The sequence below is a fragment of the Cupressus sempervirens genome, chromosome 2 (genome assembly GCF_028749045.1).
Source record: "Cupressus sempervirens isolate cs-2001-9-10 chromosome 2, ASM2874904v1, whole genome shotgun sequence".
Classification (NCBI taxonomy): Eukaryota; Viridiplantae; Streptophyta; class Pinopsida; order Cupressales; family Cupressaceae; genus Cupressus; species Cupressus sempervirens.
The window spans coordinates 710,091,104-710,114,739 of NC_143119.1; the positions used below are offsets into that span (position 1 = coordinate 710,091,104).

Here is a 23,636-nt window from a genome sequence, read left to right on the forward strand (position 1 = left end):
TCTAATTCTAGACCTTAACTTTGAAACTTTGAGCTCAAACCATTGAACTTTAAACCTTTGAATTTGCGCTAACCTGCATTTTAGAATTGGCAGATGTAAAGTTGAAATTTGAACTGAACTCCTGAACCGACGAATTTGCATTTCGAACTTTGAACCTTGAACTTCATAGTTCAAAGTTCAAGCTCAACACTCTCTTGGAACATTGCCTCTTTGCAATTTAAGCTTTACAAAAGAATCGTCAATAATAATAAAAACCAACGAGAAACTAAAACAGTTTAAGAATTCTTTCCATGGGACCAATCTCCTTAGTTGAAAAGTCGAGGAGCTGAAGGCAAGCCAACATTAATGACTCATAATGAATAACTACATATATCCATATGAAGATTTGGGAATCAACTCAAACATTACACAACTAAAGCTACAAACCTTCTCATCCCAATATGCCAACAAAATATTTGATCGTCACTTATTGTCTTCCATTTAATTATTTTGTGGATGACAATAAATATTCAAAAGAAAATAATCTTCATTTCCAAATATCAAATATAGTACTTCAAGATTTTTCTACAAATAAAGACTTCACAAATTGTGCCCAATGATTCCTGATGCTTTACAAACAATACAAATAAAGGAATGGGCTTTTGTTGAGACCTTCAATTCCTAAGGTTTTTTTCTCTCAGTTCACTTCACAAAGAAAACTAATCTATTATAAAATTCAATAAACATCTAAAAGACTAGGCCTACTTTAACAATTGGAGAACAATATTTAATAAAATGGCATTAACAATATTTTATAATATTTTAATTTAGTTAATATATTAAGACATCATATAAATATTTATTCGTTTGTTTTTTGACAACTTAATAAAAATTAATTTAATTAATTGTCACTTTGAAAATTTGAGAACCTACATACAATGACCACACTTTTGTCTACAAAATAAGGCATTTTATGCTAGATTTTACCATTTTACAGATATATAACTTTTTGAATTCCCAACCACACCATATGGACCATAATCACAAAAATATATCAATCTCCCACCCACCCATTCTATTCTATATGGAAGACTGACTCATATAGACTTATCGACCAAATAATAAATAATGACTGCCACTTCTTGTTTCACATGTGACTTGTCACAATGAATGAATGAATAAAAGATTTTAATAATGTCCGTGAGGCCAAAGCAGCCTATGGGACCCACAATCTAGCCTACATCCCCGTTGTAACCTCTTGATTAAACCTTCTCTCCAATGATGAATTTTGATAATCAGGTTTGCAGTTTTGCCCAACTGTTTTTCTTCAAATAGGTAGTTTAAGTTGCATGCCTATATAATATCCACATAACTAGATCTAATGCCATTGTATGCCAAACACTCTAAGATAAAATTATGCTCTGCCTCAACCACTTTCATGTCGCAAAATAGGTATGTCTCGCTTTCGCACTCTTCTTTTGACACCAGCCATCTACCCATTTCGCACCTTGAATAGTGAGCCAGTTCTAAATTGGGCTATAAGCATTTTTTGTTATGATTGACTAGCAATTCTATGTTCCCATAGTTTGTGCCACTTGTATAATGTCTCGTATGCAACATTTGGTACAAGGATGGTAAGTCGAGAAAATGTAGCCCTGGTGGCAAATTTGGTGGTGATTTGTGAAAATTGATTGCTAAATTTAAAGGAAATAAAATTCTTTAAGATCAGTTATAAGAGGTAATACTAAATATGTTCCCATCTTTTCCATAAACATGTATTTTACAAAATCCAGAAACCGAGATTATCACTGCAAATAAAAGAATAAAAGAACAGCATTATAATAAAATTATTACAGCCTTGGGTGTAGGAGTGACCAGAGTTGCAATGCATTCATTTCTTCAACAAAACCATCTGTAAATCACAGATAGTGGAATGGCCATTTCATCACCCAAAAGAATGTCATGAGACAGAGCCAATGCATATTTCCATTCCAAAAGACTAGTACTTCATTCTCAATATGGCCTTTCAATTACATTAGCTGAGTTGGCATAACTGCAACCGTACACATGCATTTTCATTCCCCTGTTGAGAGGAAGAAAAACTTCCTTGTATAGATTTTTTGCACCGAAGAATGGAGCTACAATATACAGAAGAGGGAATCCAGTTTTAACCAGTAACTCTGAAGCCTGAACTATCTGCAACCTTTTAAAGAACATAATAAGGAAGCAAGAACACTCGTGGAAAATAGATTATGCCCAAGCTTTTGCTTCCTTTCATCACGATTACTTCTTTTCGCTCCAAATTTTATACCACTAACATATTTTGCTCTGATAAGCTGCACCGTAAAATCTGGTCCTCCTTCATCCTGCAACATTTACAAATAAGGAAGTTTAATGAATTAGAATTCACGTATTTCATGCAACCAAGAAAGCACTAATTTTTCTCTATGTGAATTATTGAGTGTTGCTCCAAAAACAAGATTCAATATTGGAATCTTGGGATTCCTTGGGCAATTAGTCACTAAATATAGCCCTGTCAAGAATGAATTGATGCTATTGCATTTAAACCATCATGAGTTCCAAGCATTTCAATAGTTTGTATTGAAATGTTTGTTTTTCCAACTTATGCCAAGCTGAATCACAAAATGTCCATCATACATTTTATGCGGCTTTTGGGAATTTTGAAAATGTATAATGAAGGCCTCAAGTAAAGTCAAAATATAAAATAAGGTTTCTTAAAGAGCCCAAGCAATGAGGAGGCATATATTGATCAAGCATTATACTTCTGATTTATGTTCCTTGCCGGAGCTAGGAACTTCAGTTCAACTAACCTAAGGAAGAAAACCCTCCATGTTTAGAATTGGAGGACAAAACCCACAATTTCTTTAGTGATTTCAAACAGAAATCACTATTGTGCATTTTTTTTAAATGTTCAGTTGGTAATCAAGATATATATTTCTAGATTTAAGTGCCACCCTTGAGGGTTTCAAGTGGTTGACTTCTTCAAGGATAACGGCAGTTTGTCATTGGTTTATGTTGATGTTTTGGAACTTCAGTCAGATAAACACAGAGTCAAAACTAGTGAAGATATGTATACACACACACACAATTACAATTGTCATTATATTAATTACATAATAATTAATAGACATGCCCCATTAAGAGAAATGTCTCTTCTTGGCTCATTCCAAATATAAATGCAAGAGATTGCTGCCTTTGGAAAACACATACTTTACAGGCAGTGCTATTATATTTGCAGCGATGATAAAATTTAACATGGTATCAAAGCCAGGCTGCAAATGTATTGAAGGAATAAGATGCAATAGGAAAATTGTATCTTCATTAACAAAATCTTAGTTACCGGATTCGTGCCCTAGAGATCGGATCCAGATTGAATCCAGATCCGATCCATGGCTGGATTTGTCCGGATTCTTCCAGATTTTATTTTATTTTTTATTTTTTTAATTATTTTCTTATAATCATGATGGATTTGATCTATAGATTCATACCAAAATCATAGATTCATACTATGAAATGATTTAGATTCATGGATTCATACTTCGAAATGATTTAGTTTTAGAATTATGTATATTTCTCTCATTTTTTAGTATATATAATGCATATATATATAGACACACACACGAATCCTCCACGAATCATGATTGGGGAAAAAAATTACGAATCTACAAATCTGATTCACATGTCCGAATCGGATTTGTTTCATGAATCGGTAACTAAGAACAAAATACATAGCTTTGAGGCTACATAAGCGAATGAAATATAGGATGCAGGGTTCGGTGAACTTCAAAGATGAAATTGGAAATCTCTCGAATATTAAGCGGTGAAAAAAAAAATTGTTAAAATTCGTGCACGAATTCGTGTTCAAACAAATCTGTTTATTTTTCTTAAATTTGTATCCCCGTTGGTCACTTTTCTCTGCTGCTTTTAAAGTAGATCTGGGAAACATAGACCGACGCACAAACAGGAATGAAGACAATGCTTTCATTTACTTTTATCTGCGCAAGTAGTGGGAGAATCTGGAGAGTGCCTGCAGCTTTCACCTCTTCAACGGAAAATAAAATTGACCTAGTCAAGCACAGGATTTGGCATTGAATGAGTGGTTGGTTGAATCAATGACCCTAGGAAATTATCGATCCATCTAGTAGCTGCCTAGTAGTTGCTTCAAACACTGCCAATCCCTCTCAACGGTGGGTCAATCATCTCATTTTCGACATCCAATCTTTTTAGGTTTTCCCCGTTCTGTTTCATATTCGATGAAAACATAAAAACATATTTTCTTAAGTTCTTTTATGTTCTATAAATAAAAAATTATAATTTGTGTTTTTAAATTAAATATTTACTTAGATGTCAATTGTATTAAATATTATTTTATTTATATTAATTTTTTAATAAAAATATCATATTTAATTATAGTAAATTTAAATTTAAATCTTTTCTCTTCCAAAAATTGAAATTAAATTGATAATTTATTAAATATATTATTTAGAAATTTAAAAATTAAATTTATTCAAGACGAATTTATTGTCAAATTTATTGTTGAATTTATTGCGAATTTTTGTCCTCCCCAAACTTCATCTGAATTTTATATTTGATGAACTTGAATTCGAACCTTGTGACTTAGGTCTAATATCGCAAGTAACAGGTTTGGACAAGTTAAATGCAGCAGCTGGATAAGATGTAAGTACAGTCAATAATTGAAGAAATGAGATATTAAAATCGTGTTGACGGAGTGGGAATTCCTTGTTGGCCAGATCAGATGACATCCCTAGGTCAACCGCAGATGAATGCACATACCAAATTCCACTTCTTGCCAAGAACATACTTCCAAAGGAATAACGCTAAGTGGCATATTGATAATCATGCCAAAGCTATATGAGTTCAGAGGTCATTGGCATCCACCAAAAAATACTAACAAAGGATTTTTGTGATAACAGATAAGTTTGCAGAAATGTGAAAGTAAATGAATAGAAAATAGATCATTCAACAAAAGTGAAATATGTTATGGAAAATTGTATTACCATAGCAACATCTATAGAAGAGCAGTTTATGAGAAGTTTTAAAAAAAAAATTGAGACAAATGAAACTGGCAAGTCGATCTAGATATGGAAGCTTCGAGCTAGTTCAAGAAACCCATCAAAGTATGGATGCAAGAATATTTTCAAAAGGTGGTATCGTGAACAAATAGCCCAAGCCATTTAACAATTGCCTCAGTGTTGTGTCCTTATCTATTGTTTTGAAACTGTGTGCCTAACACCATTGCAACATTATGGGGGGTCAACAGTGAATGCCAACAATATACAAGTGATTTATGAAAAAGTTTTTAGAAACTTTTAAATTAATTTAATTGTGCCTGTAGGATGCCAAAATAATTAAATGTAGAGCTGTGACCGTGATTGATAGGCAGCTTTGTAGAATAGAGTACATTAAACTACCCTACGATATTCCCACCCGTGCTTACAGCATGAATTTTTCACAAGGTTCGTTGAGAAGTTTTTTTCAAAGGAATGCGATGAAAGGTTCGCATGTAAACTGTATAACAAATTGCTTCAATAAGATACAATGCCATGGGATACTGTAATTGCAGCATATACACTGAATGGATTTTGTAAAAGGGCAATGATAAAATGCCAATGAGCAATGATATTATTATTAGATATTTATTTTGAAATGGTGTGCCTCTTCATACATGCAAAATATGAAATGAAAGACGAGGCGTGTGACTGTTGACAAGCTGGCTCCAACAAATGTTGTCTTATTATAAGCATGATCGTGGAATATGCACATAATTATTCATTAAGCAAAATTTTGCATATGGACCCTCACTAGAGCAACTTGTATTAAGGATGTTGATGTGTAGATAAGTACTTATTTTCCTTGAGTATTACATTTGTCTACTCATTGCAGTCTCTCTCTTATTTGTATTTCTGTACGTATTATAATAGTTATTTGCCTTGATCTTTTCCTTTTTCTCCGGAGATGTTCTTGCAGGAAAAGAAAGATTGATATCAGATACAGAGTGAGTCTGACACTTTATTAGAGGCAACACTGGATGAGAAGCTCAACAGATTGATATTCAAAGGGAGTCTAACAATCCATGTATGTGAATGCATATTTTAATGGGTCTGCACCCTATGTACTGAGGAAGTGACGACTTCCAAATGATTATCACTTGTATTTGTAAAAGTTGTTGAAAGGTGATGATCTTACAATAACTTAATATTCTATTATGATGGATATCTTATGATGTCTAAGCAGACCATGATAGATTATAGTTTGCATGGTGGATTAAGTTCCTTATATTATGATGTATATCTTATGATGTCTAAGCAGATCATGATAGATTATAGCTTGCATGATGGATTAAGTTCCTTAATAGGCCATGAATATAATGTTCATATGGTAGGTATCATTGAGGATACGTGTGCACATAAGCTATGGACATTGTTTGAGTACTTGGTGAATGTCATGCAACTTGATGTTCAGGAGGCCATTACTCGGTAAATATCTTATCTATTTGATGTTTAGGAGGCCAATACTCAAGAGTACTTGGTGAATATCATGCGACTTGATATTTTGAGGCCATCATTCCTAATATCATGAGATGATATCTAAATGGTGGGTATCTTATGATCAAAGATATCCTTAATCATGCCAACTTGATCTTATATTGAGGTAATATCTAACCATGTGTTTATCCTCCCTAGCTAAGAGGGAGTCTTGTTGTTTTGTAGCTTCAGTCAAAACTAGTGAAGATGTGTGTGTGTGTGTGTGTGCGCGCGTGCGCGTGTGCACGTGCATTTAGTATATATGAAATGTACATATATATGTACAAAATTATAACTGTCATTATATTAGTTACATAATAATGAATAGGCATGTCCCATGAAGGGACATGTCTCTTCTTGGCTCATTCTAGATATAAATGTAAGAGATCACTGCCTTCGGAAAACACATTCTTTACAAGCAATGCTATTATATTTGTAGCAATCATAAAATTTAACAGTTTATAACAGATATAAAGGAAGAATTTTATTGAATATAAGTGCAACTGGTTTAGGTTTCAAGCCACTCCATTCTTGGAAAAGTTTGTAGAAATTTTAGATCTGTTTAAGACATATAAGAAAGCAAACTCAGGTTGGAATTCGGCACCAACACTCAGGGTTGAATCATAGCAGATCATATTAGAGTTTGAGCCTGAGGCATCCAAGATTGGGACAGTTTTTTCTCTATAAATCATAACCTAAGAGAATTTGACAGTTTTTATTTTTAAGGCATAATACGGACAGAATTATTGGTAAAACAGCACTATATTCTGTGGTAAAATATCACGGCCCTTGGAAAAATTTAGAATTGCCATCTATTGCCGGTTATGTTACTGGATACTGCATATATGAGTCAGGTACTGGTACTGGTCTAGTTCTAGTTTGCTTCCAGGTGCACCCAGGCAGTAGCATCAATCATCGATTGAACCATGATAAGTTGGTTATCAAGGTGTCTGGCAAAATCCGATCCAAAGAACCATGATAACACTTGCTCCTAGACATCCACCACATTTAGGTGCTACAAGTTAATGTAGCATATCTAGGAGATATGTCAACCATTGATAAGGTCGTCCCCTTACAATGGTTACCTTCTAGTTGATACGTTCGTTATCATGACTTCCAGCACTCTAGTTAATGAAGTATGTCATGACAACAGGTCTACCATTTATAAGATCATCACTTTACAATGGTTACCTTATGGTTATATATGCCAATAAAAGATCGTCACCTTTCATTACATATCATATGTGAAATAGTAACCACCATAAACCTAGTCAGAGGGTGGTACAAAGGCTTTCACCTTAATTTTCTCTCACAAAGAAGAATGCATTACAAGGAGTTTCACTTTGAACTTCTCCTCATAGACAAGACATCATTCACAAAGGATTGCACCTCGAAAATTCTCCCTCTGAACAATGATCCTGGGAAGTCAAGTCCAGTAGTTACTCCCTTAGAGGCTCTCTTCCCCCGAAGGATTCTTGTCAGACTCACTCTGAATCTGATATCAATTTTTTGATTTTCTAGTGATAAGTCATCACTTCCTCATGATATACATAGGAGTAGGCCCATCAACATCATGCAGTCACACATGTATTTCTAGACTCTCACTGAGTATCAATCTTCTAAGCCCCTACATTTCTTTAAAAGAAGTGTCATACTCCCTCTTAATATAGAAGGATCTCATGATCTCAATCATCAAATATGTTTGCTTCAAGACTCACTTTATCCATATTGATCATTAGAGTCTTTGGAGCTACCACCATTAGATTGAGTCTGCACAATATTTGGTAGCATGTGTAAAGTAACAATTTTCTTTTATTGTAAGAACATCTTCAAACAAGGAAAAGAAAAAGGCAAATAAGCCTTATAGTATGTATAGAATTACAATTAAGAGAGAGATAAATGTAAAAGATAAGAATACTTATCTTCACATGAAGATTCATAAATTGTCTTCTTAGATTATGTGAGAATGGAACATCTCCCCTCTAAATAAGGTTCAAGAGGAAGTGGAACATGACTATTACTCCCCCCACAATATAAAATTTCCACTCATTTTTATTAAAATATGACAACTCCTTTCTAAGTTCCAACTTGCTCTTTTCCTCCATTGAAGGTCCAAACATTCATTTAGCTTAACAGAAGAAGTGAACATGTGCTTCCATTTTCTCAAACTCGTCCACAATATGCCAATATCTTGATTGAGTATATTGTCCCACATGTATAAATCTACAACTCATACATCGAGTTTCATTCATCAAAGAGAGACTCATTAGATGGTTCAAATGAATTCTTAAAGGCTTCATTAATGTCTCACAACAACTCAAATTTCCTTTGTTCATGCAAAGATATTTGTTTGATCTTTTGATTAGACCTATATTAAGCACATCTTGCAATCTATGTATTCCAAATTTATATCATTAGTGAATCCATCATAACATGGTTTACTCCTGCTGAATTAATATGATCAAGATCACCAAAGGTTGACTGAATCATATCCTCTATATGCTCCCTCTCTTTTAAGGTTGCCCCAATTGTCAGTCTCCCTCTCAATCTCCCTCCTCCTACAGTAACATTTCCATAGGAAAAAGATCAAGGCAAATAGCTCTTATAGCATATTAATTTGGATGTTAGCAAATTAACTCATGCCTTTTATTAACAACAAAATAATTATAATATAGCTCTTCAATTTTATTTTTCAATAATCTAAATGTGTCACACGTACTTTATAAGATATGACAACATATAGTAATTAAAAGATAATCGTACTTGAACTTACCTCTTATAACTCATGATGGATCACATTATATTAATCTTGTTTCATTTAATCTCCACTTAGCTAATGACATGTAAAATCCTAAAATTCTCTGTAAGGAACATTTTAATGGTGGCACCACTTTCCTAACTTGCACTACGGAACCCACTGTGCTTCATTGACAACCCGTACTTATCAGTGAGATGGGGCTGACCTGACAAATAAGAAAGGAGACTTGATATTGTTTGTATGGATGTGATTACAAACAATGAAGTAAAGATTACAGGGAATGATGTCTAAATGTTGTGTTGATAGTTTTCATATATTTGATCGGAGGCTTATTATATCCAATGCCATCGATGTTTTTTATTTCTTTATCCTTTATTCTTTTATGGCCCACCAATGTGCAATGACAGGGACTCTACATTGATTGCCATGTCAAATTCTATTTCCCAAGAGTTTGTCTTCTTGCCTTTTGTAATCGGTCTTGCCAATGCATTACATGTTTCCTCTTATTTCATGACTCCATGATGTGGACCTGTTGCAAGATATTCTTGCTTCTCGGTCCTGCATATAATATTCTTATGACTTGCCCTATGATGCGGGCTCTACCTTCAATGTCTATTTGCGTACTTCCTCTTATGCGTACCAAGTTGGCAGTTTTAAAATATGAATAAATCATTATATACACATTCCTCCAAAATATTTTAGTCTATGCATAAACGGTCGAACGAATGAGCTATGATCCATAATATTGGTTTTGATTATCATGGTAAATGATTTTACAAATATCTGCATTAGGATTAAGAAGATATCAGATTCCTTCCCTTCTATAGTTTAGCTCATTGCAATTCTAAGACTTGCCTTGGACATCTGCAATATAATAGATACTTGAACCTATTATTCTATTCTAGTATCCCAATTCATTTCATTTTATCATTTTCGCCATATTTTCCCAGATGAAGGATTTCTTTGCAATCCTCATTTATAAACACAAACTCCTGCTTGGAAAGGCTTGAAAATATTACTGTGAAGTAGCACAAGAGGGACTATTTTATTAACATATATGATCGTTTTCACTTTTCAGTAAGGTATGAGGTTTATTTAGATCACAATCATATCTTTATCTTATTGATTCTATAAGGGTGCTTAAATTATTTTAAAGAAATTGCTTATTTTTCCCTTCTGTTGTTTTATGAAAATTTCAATGCTTTTATCCACCCTCAAATTCCTTGTCTTTTTTTTTTCAATACCATTTGTATTTAATCACCCATTGAGGAAGCCTCTGTGTTTTCTTTGTTAAATTTGCAGTTGGCTCTGATACCATGCGAACTTATAGGATTGTTGCAAATGTACTAACAATTGCCATTGTAATTGATTGTGTTGCAAATGCAAATGAAGGCTTATTAATTAGAGAGGAGACATGTCTCTGCGGTTAATCATCACTAGTTAACATATTTATATATATTAGTAATATAAATAACCATATATATAATATGTTTTAGCTCTGCAACTTTACCACTCAACTTTGAATTTGAATTTTGAATTTGGCTGATGGCGGGCCCTGTGCCTCTAGATCTGCCTCCTTGCCCGGATCTACAACTCGTGCTTGCGTTTTGCAAAGATTTGGAAGACAAATTGGATGGTTGTGGGACCATTGGGGTCAATGGGGAGATTCTTGCCGACATTGTTGCTTTGGATTGTGGAGGCCCTGTTGGTTGTCCGCTGAAGGGTGGTCAGAAGCTAACAGATGATACACTATCGAGTTGGAAGAACAAGCTTGTTGGCCCCTCGAAGATTAATGTCCTTACGGAGGATCCCAAGATTTCCCATGGTCAAAATGGCCCTATGATCTCCCTCCCGGATTGTTTGGTGGACAATGTGACGTTTGGTCTTAAACTGTGTGTTGTTCGCAGATTTGTAGCATTTCGACCTACAATCGAGATGGTGCGTAAATGGGTCAGTCAGAGATGGAAGGTTAGGGGCAGTGTTGGTGTCCCTGCAATGCCTAGCAGCCCCTTCTATTTTAAGTTCACCTCGCAGGAGGATATCAACCTCATTCTCTTTGGTACTTAGTATTATGGGAAGCATTGTCTGACCTTAACAAAATGGCATCTAGGCTTTGATGCTAGTGCAGAGCTGAACAAACTTGCTCCGGTTTCGGTTAGATTTCCCGGTCTGCCCCTAGAATTTTGGGATGATAAGATCCTTAGGTGGTGGGGAATTCTTTTGGTCATTTTGTCACAGCGGACAAGGTGACTATGCAAAAAACACGGCTGGTTTATGCAAGGTTCTGTGTGAATGTAGCCTTGAATCAAGCACTCCCCACTGTGGTTACATTGAAGACTAAATGGGGAGAGAAAGTCCAACCTATAGAATATGAAAATGTGAGTTTGTTCTGCCAAAAATGTAGTGACTTTGGACACCTTATTGTGGATTGCAAGATCCAATTACAGAAGGAGGGCTCTCCAGGGATTGTTATGGAAACATTGGGTGAATCTTCGGATGCCCCAAAACAGGTTGTGGAAATTCATTCTATGGAGATTCCCCTAGTGCTTTCCACTCCAGACAAAAATGTCCCTAGGGAGAGGAAAGCCTTGGAGGATAAAAAGAAAATGGATGAATACCCCTTTAGAAGGGAGTTAGAGGAACTCTTGAGTTCACCCATGGGGGGGCCTGGAGATGGGACACTGCTGGAGGAAGGTGAAATTGAGATTCCCCACCCTCTTCCTGGTTCCCCAGCAATTCAGGGAGGTGACAGCCAACAGGAAATTACAGCTGCAGGAGGCAATACTTAGGAGAGAGTGTGTACCCCATTAACGATGGCTAAAGCTTCTCCAGCAGAGATTGCAGCAAAAGTGATGGAAAGCATTGATAAGGCTGAGATGGAGCTTAGCCCTACCCCACTACATGATGAGGATAATGGGGAATGGGAGGTTCAGAAAAAGAAGAGGGGGAGAAAAAAACCAGATGTAGGAGCCTGTGGGACAGCTGGAAGACCATCTACCAGAGCAACCAGGACAAAGCAAGCAGCAAGGGATGTAGCTAGTGGTAAGCAACTTACACTGGAGACAGTTGCTAGAGGTAAGAAATAAAATTCCTCTCTTGGAATTTGAGGGGGTTAAATAACCCTCAGAAGCAATATGCTCTGAAACAATACATATTTCAGGAAAAAGTTGACTGTTTTAATACAAGAAACTAAAAAGTCTAGTGCTAGTTTTGATAAAATAGTTAGTCATATTTGGCCGGGTGCTGAGTATCTACATAGGGATGCTGATGGTGCCTCAGAGGGTATTGCTACTATGTGGAATTTGAACTCCATGAAGGGAATAGAGGTTTGGAAGGATAAAAAAATTATATTTATTGATTTCCATTCTAGCACTCATTGTTGGGGGCTGATCAATATCTATGCTTCTAATAGCAAACTAGGAAGGAAGGAAACGTATGATAAATTGGCTAGGATTATTGAAACTATGAAGGATAAACAAATGATGTGTATGGGAGATTTTAATACCCCTCATATCATTCGGAGAAATTGGGTGGAAACAGGGACTGCCCAGAAAGCTTGCAAGACCTTAATGATTTTATGAGCAGAATGGACTTTATAGATGTGGAACTGAGAGAGAACCCATATACTTGGACTAACAATAGAAAGGGAAAGGACCTTATCCAGGTTAGATTGGATAGGTTATTGGTGATAGGTTATTGGTGACAGGGAACTGGAATAGGCTTGGGAACTCTCATCTTGAGAATCTTATAAGAACGGCTTCAGATCATTCCCCTATAATCTTCCCGTGGGAGGATGGTTTGAAAAGTGGGCCAAAACCTTTCAGATATGAAATAATGTGGCAATCTCACCCTGAATTCAAAGAGAGAGTTCAAGACTGGTGGAATATAAGGATAGATGGCACTGCGATGTACAGACTGACCCAAAAACTTGACAACATAAGGAGGAATATGAAGAGTTGGGCTAAGGATTCTTTTGGTAACTTGTTCAAAACTAAAGGTGAAGTGGAGGAAAAGCTTAAAAAACTCCAAGGGGAGATTGCTGAAGGGATCAACCTGGACAATGCAACTCAGGAAGAGGAGTATAGAAAAAAGTGGAAGGATATTCTCTTGAGGGAGGAAATTTTCTGGAAACAAAGATCAAGAGTTCAATGGCTTAAGCACAGGTCAGCCTCTAACCATAAAAGAAGAAACACTATTAATAGGCTGGATGGGGAAGGGGGAAGGGTCTTTAAGGATCAGGAGGAGATGGGAAAACATGCGGTGGAATACTTTACAAAGGCTTATGTCAAGGAAAATAAAGCTGCGAATCCGGTGATCAGAAGAAGCTTGATTAATACGATTCCACAAGCACTAGAAATGGAGGAGAACAACCACATTCTTGGCAATATCACGAAGGAGGAGGTGAAATGTGCGGTGTTTTCTATAAAAGCTTATAAGGCTCCGAGTCTGGATGGGTTCCCCCCTGCGTTCTTTCAGCATTTCTGGGAGGTTGTTAAACCTGAATTGGTCTGAGCTACTAGAGATTTTTTCAAAACAGGAAAGATGTTAAAAAGGATCAATAAGACCTTTATTGCATTAGTGCCTAAAATCCCCACACCAATGTCCCTGCTAGATTTTAGACCTATCAATTTATGTAACACTATTTATAAGATATTTGCTAAAGTCTTGGTGAATAGAATAAAGCCTTTTTTGGAAAGAATAATTGGCAGTCCATAGAAAGGATTTGTCCCAGGAAGGCAGATTCTAGATGCGGCTATAACCACACATGAAGTTATTCACTCAATAGAGAAAAACAAAAAACCAGGGATGGAATTCAAATTGGATATCTCCAAGGCTTATGATAAGGTTAAGTGGGATTTCCTTTATGAGGTACTCGAAAGAGTGGGTTTTAGTAACAAAGTTATAAACCTGATCAAATTGATGGTTGGCACAATTCAATATTTTGTTCTCTTAAATGGTTCTCCCTAGGGCAACTTTGGAGCAGAGAAAGGACTAAGGTAGGATGACCCACTTTCCCCCTACCTCTTCATTATGATTGCTGAAGTTCTAGGGAGGTCTTTCTATAAACTTGTGAATACTGGTTGTGAAGGGGTTAAGCTTGCTACTACAGCAGATACTAAAGTCCTACAGCAATTTGTTGATGACACATTCCTATTTGGAGAATCTTCAATTATAGAGGCTCAAGCTTGGAAGACTATACTACATAATTATGAAGAAAGCTCAGGTCAGCAAGTCAATTACCATAAGAGTAAGATTTATTTCTTTAATACGGATGCCTCATTACAAAGGAGGATAAGAAATATTTTGGAATGCCAATCAGCCAGCCTTCCAGATACTTATCTTGGATTACCACTAACCACTAAAGAAGTGACTAATGAATTCTGGAACACGATAGTGGAGAGAATTCAGAGGAAACTTGCAGGATGGAAAGGGAAGATACTAAGCAATGCTGGAAAACTACAGTTGCTTTCAACGGCTCTCCAAGGTATCCCCTTTTATTTCTTGTCCCTATTCAAAATTAACCACAACATGGCAGAGAAGATTGAGAAGATACAAAGAAACTTCCTCTGGTCAAGGACGGAGGACAAAAACAAAGTGAGTCTAGTCAAGTGGGAGGAAGTGTGCAAACTAAAGAATAAGTGGGGGTTGGGAGTAAGAAGACTTTGAGACCTTAACAAGGCTCTACTCACGAAGATTGGCTAGAGATTAGGAGAAGACAATACGGATTGGGGTAAGATTATGAAAGCTAAATATCTGTCAAATTTCCCTTTCAATTGGAATATATTTAAAAATCACCTCTCTGGAGGGTCTAAAATCTAGATGAATATAGTCAGAAGTAGAGGATTATTAAGATAAGGGACAAGGTGGATTGTGGGAAATGGTTTTAGCATTAGGTTTTGGGAAGACAAGTGGATGGGAGGGAAACCGTTGGTTTTCAACAAATTTAGAAGGTTAATGGGGTTGCTTAAAGAAGATGTGGGAAGTAAAGTTGGAGATTATATTGACCAAGGGAGGAAGTGGAGGAAGCTTTGTAAGGAAACTTACTCTCAAAAGTACATTCAACGTCTCAAGGAATTAGAAGAGTTGATGGAGGAACAGAGACCCTCTGTATTTTTCCAGGAGGATACTACGGCTTGGGATTTAACTCCAAGTGGTAGCTTTACAATTAAATCGGCTTACATACACCTATTTAGCAAGGATCCCTGCCCGCAATTATGAAGTAAGGTTTGGATTAGTAACCTTATTCCTAAAATTAATTTCTTTTGGTGGACAGCTCAACATGGCAAAATTTTAACTTTGGACAATTTGAAAAAAAGAAGCTTTTATATTACAAACCGTTGTTGTCTCTGCAAGGAAAAGGAGAAAACCATAACTCACCTATTTCTGGAATGCCAGTTTGCCTTAGTGATTTGGAATAGGGTCTGGGAGAGATTTGGGTTGAACTGGGTTATGAAGGACAATCTAGGACAATTTGTGGAGAATTGGAGCTGTCCTTTTGTTCACCCTAGATTGAATTTTCTATGGAAGATGGTTCCACCATATGTTTGCTGGCACATATGGAAAGAAAGAAATAACAAAATATTTAGGGAGGAGAATAAACCGATGGAGGTGGTCTTTGGAATAATGGAGAAGTTGTTGAAGGAAAATTTAAGAGTGGCTAAATGTAAGATGCCAAAGGAGGAACCAAGTAGACAAGAAGGACTAATTGCTGAAAATTGGGGCTGTCATGAGGATTTTTTCATCTTTGATAACTCAAAAATGTTGAAGAGACAACAAACAAGATGGAGACCACCTACCCTTTCACATTACAAACTGAATTTCAATGGTGCTGCTAGAGCAGGTATAGGAGCGGCGAGAGGAGTGTTGCGGGACAGGAATGGTGATGCATTGTTGGTCTATTCTGGAAAAGTGGGAAATGGAAGCAATAATCTGGCTGAGACAATGGCATTGTTTTGGGGCCTTCAGCTGATTAGGGAAATGCAAATTAAGGAAATAACAATTGAGGGGGGCTCCAAATTAATCATCGATATGGTCAAGGGAGCCTCCCAACCAGGATGGAATATTCAAAATATCATTATGGATATCAAGCAGATTTTAGGAGGGATGGAAAGTGTCCACTTGCAGCACATTTACAGGGAGGGAAATAAGGTGGCAGACGCAACGGCTGCTATGGGGTTTAAAACAACGGCAATCACGTGCTGGAGGAATATGGTAGATCTCAATGATGATATTAAGTCATTGATAACCAAAGAAAGAGGCAGGAATATTATTTAATTATGAGTATTAAATTTAGAGTTGGGTTCAATTTTGGCAATTATGTGATGATGTCCGCTAAATTTAACAAAGGTCTATTGGAAATGAGGAGACGTGGTCGTACAAACAAAAAAAAGAGCGAATGCAAATTAAGAGGGATGTCATTTCATAATTATGGAAACACATCGCAAATTTCAAATAACTCCCCAAATAAAAGTATGAAAGATATCATTTATCAAACTGTCAGAGATTTTTGGGGTGTGAAAATTATGATTAAATAGAAGTCTGATGTATAATCATTGTCAGGTCTAGTTTGTTGAACAAAAGATATAGTTTGAATTTTCAGTCATAGTTGGATACTAAGTTTGTAATGGCTTCCAAAAAAATAAACTTTCAACACGTTATATTAACATAAATTATTATTTTGATGTGGGGCTTGCGAATGGGCAAAAAGTTGCCATTTATCAATTTTTTTGAGTTCAATTTAATTTTAAAATTGGAAACTTCAAGCAGTCCCTACGACAAATGGGAAACGGCTACAGAGTCCCCGGGACAGTGAACACCATCTGGAAACATGTTGACCATTTCCGAATTTTTGGGGACGGGTTTCTGATTTTCTTGCTTGGGTGGGGACAGCTTGGAAATGTTTCTGGTCGTCCCCAAGTCCCCAAAATGGGGACAATCCCGGGAAACATAGAGAACAAATAGATAGGATTTTTGCTACAAAAACTATAATTTGTTGCTGATTCATGAAACGAATCCAATTCAGGCACGTGAATCGGATCCTTGATTCAGAAATATTTTTCCCCAATTATGATTTGTGGAGGACTCATTTGTGTGTGTGTATACTGAAAAATAAGAGAAATATACATAAATCTAAAACTAAAGCATTTCATAGTATGAGTCTATGATTCTAGTATGGATCTATAGATCTAGCATACCTCATAATTGAATCCAATCCAAGCACTTTACTTCAAACTAGCAACTATGAGAGAGCAAAATGAGAGAACAAAATAGAGAGCAAATGAACTTGCATCATGAATAAAAAGGTCGTTTTTAGGGTTTGAAGCAAAAAAAACATTAGAAATTTAACTTGGGCCCATTGTTTTACATTTTTGTGCCTTGTATTGTCGTGGATCCACGCTAGATCCTCGAGTTGTGGCTTGTATCCAAGAAGGATCCTTGATTCTACCTCTGGATCCGTTAGGATCCGCGGCCATCCAAGCCCGGATCCGGTCTGTCTGGGACAAATCCAGCAACTAAGCAGCTATATAATGCAAATGAACTTTGAAGTGTAAGCAAGTTAAGAAAAGGTTTCATTCTTCACCAGACCTAATATTTTCTCTGATGACAGAACTAGAAACATTCCAGCATACATTTAATTTCAGCAAATGTAATAACATAAAAAGGCTCATTTTGATTTTTTCATGCAATCTAACAGCCATAACAATGGTACCTGGATTCTATGGTTCTTGATCTGCACAATGCCATAGTTTCGAGCCCTCGTCCAGTCATGATGTTTGAATGTGTACATCGATCCCAAGTTTCCCAATTGCTCTGCTAGGCGCAAAGTATAGTAGACGGCCTTTGGGAGTGGCCTATTTGCTATGGCACTAGTTGTCAATTGATAAAATGCAATATCGTTTCCTTTGCGACCAATTGAATGCCCACCACAGTGCACATCACCTACAAAAGTTCAAAGTAGATTGCCTGCAGGCCATGAGAACATTGCAGATGCCAAGAACAGATATACTCCAAAAGGAGATAAAATACTGTACTTCAACTTAAGGAAACAAAAGAAGGTCTTTTCTTTCTAATCTACTTTACATCATATTGGAAATTGCAAAAATGGCTAGTGGAAGCATGGGTTTATTTGAACCCATGGCAGCTCATAAAACTTTTCCGAAATTGCAACAAGGAGAAAGTAAGATATTAATAAAAATGCATTTAAAGTGACACCATGGTCACAAATAGATGGTGCCACCATCACAAAATAAGACTACATTTATTTATGTAATAAACATACTCTATACTATCTTAGCAGTTAAAATATTTCCTCATCCATGGAAACATATGTTGTTTAAGTTCCCAAATAGAACTCACCGCAAATCAATCAATTCCGTAAGTATTCAATGTATATTTTTTTAAGACATTAAAATGAGATTTGTAACTCAATCAAATCAATGCCTCAAATAAATATTTCAGAAATGCTGCATGCAATCTTCAATATTAAGGTGGATACAAAAATATCAAAAATAAAGCTAGCGAAAAGAACAAAGATACTAAAGGAGTTGTATTTTACAAAATAAAGCAATTATTATAGAATAAAACAAATCTTTTTAAACAAACAGCTGAATTCCTGATGAAGCCTTAGCAGTGTGCTCTATAATCATGGAATTCCATGATACCACAATTTTTCCTCGCATTTTGTAGTGAACAGTTAACGAGCTTTGTCCATGTTTCCACATAGTGCTTTATATGTAATTTGATCATCATCCTTAAGAAATTTAGGCACTGATGTCGAACATGGAGGGAAATGCTGCAAAGCTACTAAGAGGAATGCCAAAGAAGTTCAAAGCAAACCAAAATTTAAAGAAAACATACTTTTAGTGGTGGCAATTGCTTATTCACCTGTGCCCTCCCACATCAAGTTTTCTTGTAGACAATTGTTCCTTAATTATTGAACGTATGGTTAATACAACCACTTCCACAATACCCGAATATTAACCTGCTTTATGATTTAAAAAATTTCAATTTATAATATGCTAGTTTTTTTTTGACAAATCAAATGCTGCATCTACTTCACTTGTACCTTGAAAAATGATATTACTAGAATTTGGGGTACATTGAAAATTAGTATGTATTTGTTGTTGGAAATGTAACACAAATAAAACAACTAAATTCAAATGTAAACATATACGTGGACACATTGAATTATCCTGATGTGTGGAAAACCATCTTCGAAGTGTCAATTGACAACTTGCATTATCCTTCTGTAAATTTGTCATTTACAAAGAATTCACTTTGAAGTGTTCTTACAGTGAATTGCTACTATCACACTTCTATCAAATATCAGTTACAGGTTCTCTTGACTTCTGAGCAACTGAATTCCCTGTTGTGTAGAAATCATCTTTGAATTCTCAATTTACAACTTCCCTTTAATTTGTGATTTACAGAGAATACAATTACTAGTGTCCTTATAGTAAATGTCCACTACCACACTTTTCTCAACTCTCAGTTACCTTACATATTTTCTTACTTTTGAACAGCTAAATTTACTTTCTTACTTCTTACGATCAGGCTTTTTTATAATAAGGTCATGTTTCTCATTCAAGTCTTGGGATATCCTTTCTAAATGAAGTTTGAACCCAACTGTCAACATAAATCCAATGTAATTCCATCAACTTCCAAGATTGACCCTAGTTAGAGCTAATATAGAAGAGAGTATCAAATTAACAATCAAATGAATTGAAGTGGATACTTGATTTCACCCATAACACATTTTATATTCAATCTATCTTTATTCAATATCAGTTTCTATTACATTTCATTATACAACTATCTCCTCATATACTACCTCTATATTTGTCTCTATCATTTGCTACGTTTTAGATTACAATTCAATGTCAACTACAATGACTTAATACATTACAAAACCAATGGTCATGTCCACTCTTCGGCTTAGTTATTTAATCATGCCATAAATAATGTCATTTACAATACCTTGAGGCTTAATACAATATGAAACAAATGGTCTTGTCCACTATTCATCTTAGTCGTTTGATCATGCCACAAACAATGTTATTTACAGTTCCTTAATACATTGCAAAACCATTGGTCATGTCCACTCTCCATTTTTGTCATTTGATCATGCTACATATTTTTATGATGTCAAATGTCTAGGAATAAATTTTTCCTGATTCAATATCAGTTTCTATTACATTTCATTATACAACTGTCTCCTCATATACTATCTCTATATTTGTCTCTATCATTTTCTATGTTTTAAAACAACAATTCAATGTCTACTACAATGACTTAATACCTTACAAAACCAATAGTCATGTCCACTCTTCATCTTAGTTATTTAATCATGTCATAAATAATGTCATTTCCAATGCCTTAAAGGCTTAATACAATACAAAACAAATGGTCAAATGGTCTTGTCCACTCTTCATCTTAGTTGTTTGATCATGCCACAAACAATGTCATTTGCAGTGCTTTAAATACATTACAAAACCATTGTTCATGTCCACTCTCCATCTTAGTCATTTGATCATGCCACGCATTTTTATGATGTCATAAATGTCTAGGAACAAAATTTTCCTTATCAATCCTTGTCATTGTTAAAGCTGTTGCAGTGCATTAGAGATCTCTGCAATGTATCAGAAGGCTTGTTTCACTTAGATGAAGAATACTTCTACCAGCTGTCCAGTTTTGTTTTCTTAGTTTTATTTTAACTGTATCCTCCCAAGAATTGTTGAAATTAATAAAAGATGAAGCTGATGAAGCAATTAAAGAGAAAATCAGGCAAGAGCCTACAACTACAACACAACGGTAAATTGTGAGCCTCTTATCGAAAAGGTCTTGGGTTCAAATCTACTCGCACTTAATAAAATAATAATTAATAATAATACATAATAATTAATCTTGGCTTCGGCCTCTTACCTATTGTCCTGCATTTTGTCACCACAAAATGTTGGTAACAGCATGAAACTTTTTCAAGCTAGTTTCGCATTTCTCTAAGCTTGAATTTGATATTCAATTGCTTAATGTTGATCGATTGATCCATTTCAATTCGTATATCAAATTGTTTTACTGAAAGCCTACGTCAAGTCTTTTTCGTTTTTCTTTTTGTCGAGCCTTGGCTTGATTTTTGAAGCCTTCACAGTCTGTTCTTTGCTTTTGAGTTTGCGTTTGCTTGTTTTTAGTCCTTTGGTTTTGCTCACGTTATGCTTTTCGTTTTCCCCTTCAATTCGGTCTAACCTAGAGGTCAATCGAAGTTGTCAGTCAAGAGTTATGCCCGTTTTAGTGCCTCAAAAGTGGACATTTTAGGTGCAACAGCACGAATTAAAAATATGATGTTATATTTTCAATTTGACATTCACTTTTTGAAAAATATAACATTATACTCACTTTTTGTTATGTTTCAAAGTTACTTTTATTTTAAATTTATAACTTAAAGTGACTATAGTACACTTTATGTTATAATTTTAAGTTGAGTTACTTTTTAATTTTTCACTTAAAGTAACTATATAACTATATAGTTTATTTTTAAATTTTTAGTTTTAAAAATCAAATACTTATTTAAATGTCACTTTAAAACAAGGTCACCAGGAGACGGGGAGACTTCGAGGTCTCCGATACTGGTATTGGTACTGGTACCGGTACCGGTACGGCAATTTTCCAAATAGGAGACAGGGGTACTTGGAGATGGCAATTTTTTTTTTTTTAATTTTTTTAATAGTTTAAAGAGTCTAATACTAAAAGTAAATAAAAAATTTGAAAATAGTAATACTGTAAGACTAAAGTAAATAATAACAGTAATGTCACATTAAAAATTAAAATAGACTCATAAAGTCAAAGATTTCAAAACTCACATGATCACAATATTGTATCTCATAAACATATTTGTTTTTCGAATATTGCATATGATCACCATCATATCAGATTGACAATCGCTGAGATTATCATTACATATTCAAATTTTAAATTCAAAAAAGTATAGTTTGATGCTAAATTGCCGATATGCAAACAAAAATGAACACTTTGTACAATAAACAAAAAACAGAAATATATCTAGTATTAGTATGTCGATGGTACTATCATCTACTCCACAACTTTGTGATCATTCATCTCAAGGTCTTCAGCTATCATGCTCTCCAAAAAATCATCACTCTCCAAAAATATTTTAAATGATTTAATCATTTAAATTGTTGAATAAAAATAATTTTTAAAAAATGTTTCTAATGTTTTTAAAGTTATTAATTTATTAAATAAAATATTTTAAATGATTTAATCATTGAAATTGTCGGTGGTCTTGATTTTTGTATTAAAAACATTAAAATGAGAGCTAAAATATATAAAATTATTTAATATTATATTTTACATTTATATTTTACCAAGAGACTTCGAGGAGACTTCACTTTTTGGATTAGGAGACGGGGAGACTTCAGAAGACTTCGTCATGAAGTCTCCAACCTTTTTTGAGGTCTCCGGAGACGCGAAAAGTCTTTGAGATGCGACTTTTAGGGGGGAGACGGGTCTCCCGATAAACTTAAAATGATGTTTATGTATTATATTTAATAATATGATAAATGAATTTTTTTTTGACCCATTTGGTGACATTTTTATATTTTTAAGTGAATTACATGACTTAAAGGCTTCAAAAGTGGACTTTTTATATGCAATTGCATGTAAAAACTATGAAAAGTGGACTCTTTACATGCCATTACATATAAAATTCACTTTGGAGTAAACTTTTCATGTCATTGCATCAAAAGTTCACAATAAGTATACCTTTTTGATGCTATGATATGAAAAGCCAAGTTTTTATGCCTAAGCATCAAAAAGGTGAGATACACTTTAAAATGTGCAAGTGACCTCAAAAGGTCTGATTTTACCCATGAGCACATTTTGAAACGTGCTATGCACTCCACAAAGTGTGATTTCACTTTTAGGTATATTTTAAAACATGCATATGACTCCAAAAAGTCCAATTTTGGAGGAAGACATATTTTAAAATGTGTAATGTCCGTCAAAAAGTCTGATTTTGGAAAGAAAATATGCACTTGCTCCTCAAGAACCCGATTTTGGCCATATCTGGAGTTTTTCTTCATGGATTTGCACGAAATCTTCTTCATTCAAGGCATTTTGGCTTTGTGATGAGTTTGCTTGCATCAAAGATGGATTTAATAAGTTGAAAATCATTTTTCAAAGTCCAAATCTAGGGCACATTTTTGTAAAAAACTCCAAAAATCTTCACTTTTGATTGACGTTTTTGCATTAAGATGAATCAATTTGCTCTTTTTGGGTGATTACATTGCATATTGATTCACATTTTGGTGTTTAAACACCAA

At 35.0% G+C, this 23,636-nt stretch overlaps 1 protein-coding gene across 2 annotated transcripts in view; it reads right to left on the bottom strand.

Moving 5' to 3' along the window:
• Positions 1 to 1,757: 1,757 nt before the first annotated feature.
• The window catches only part of LOC149575349 (uncharacterized protein YGR266W-like), a 50,589-nt gene continuing 28,710 nt past the window's right edge, over positions 1,758 to 23,636 (bottom strand). The window contains exons 4-6 of one of the 2 annotated variants that reach the window (XM_089815116.1): positions 18,014 to 18,243; positions 17,669 to 17,824; positions 1,758 to 2,345 (exon numbers count right to left, since the gene is read on the bottom strand). In XM_089815116.1, the coding sequence (XP_089671242.1) occupies positions 2,172 to 2,345; positions 17,669 to 17,824; positions 18,014 to 18,243 (560 nt within the window). In that variant the 3' untranslated portion in view covers positions 1,758 to 2,171. The remainder of the gene's footprint in view (positions 2,346 to 17,668; positions 17,825 to 18,013; positions 18,244 to 23,636) is intronic. The other variant, XM_089815117.1, reaches the window with a different exon arrangement.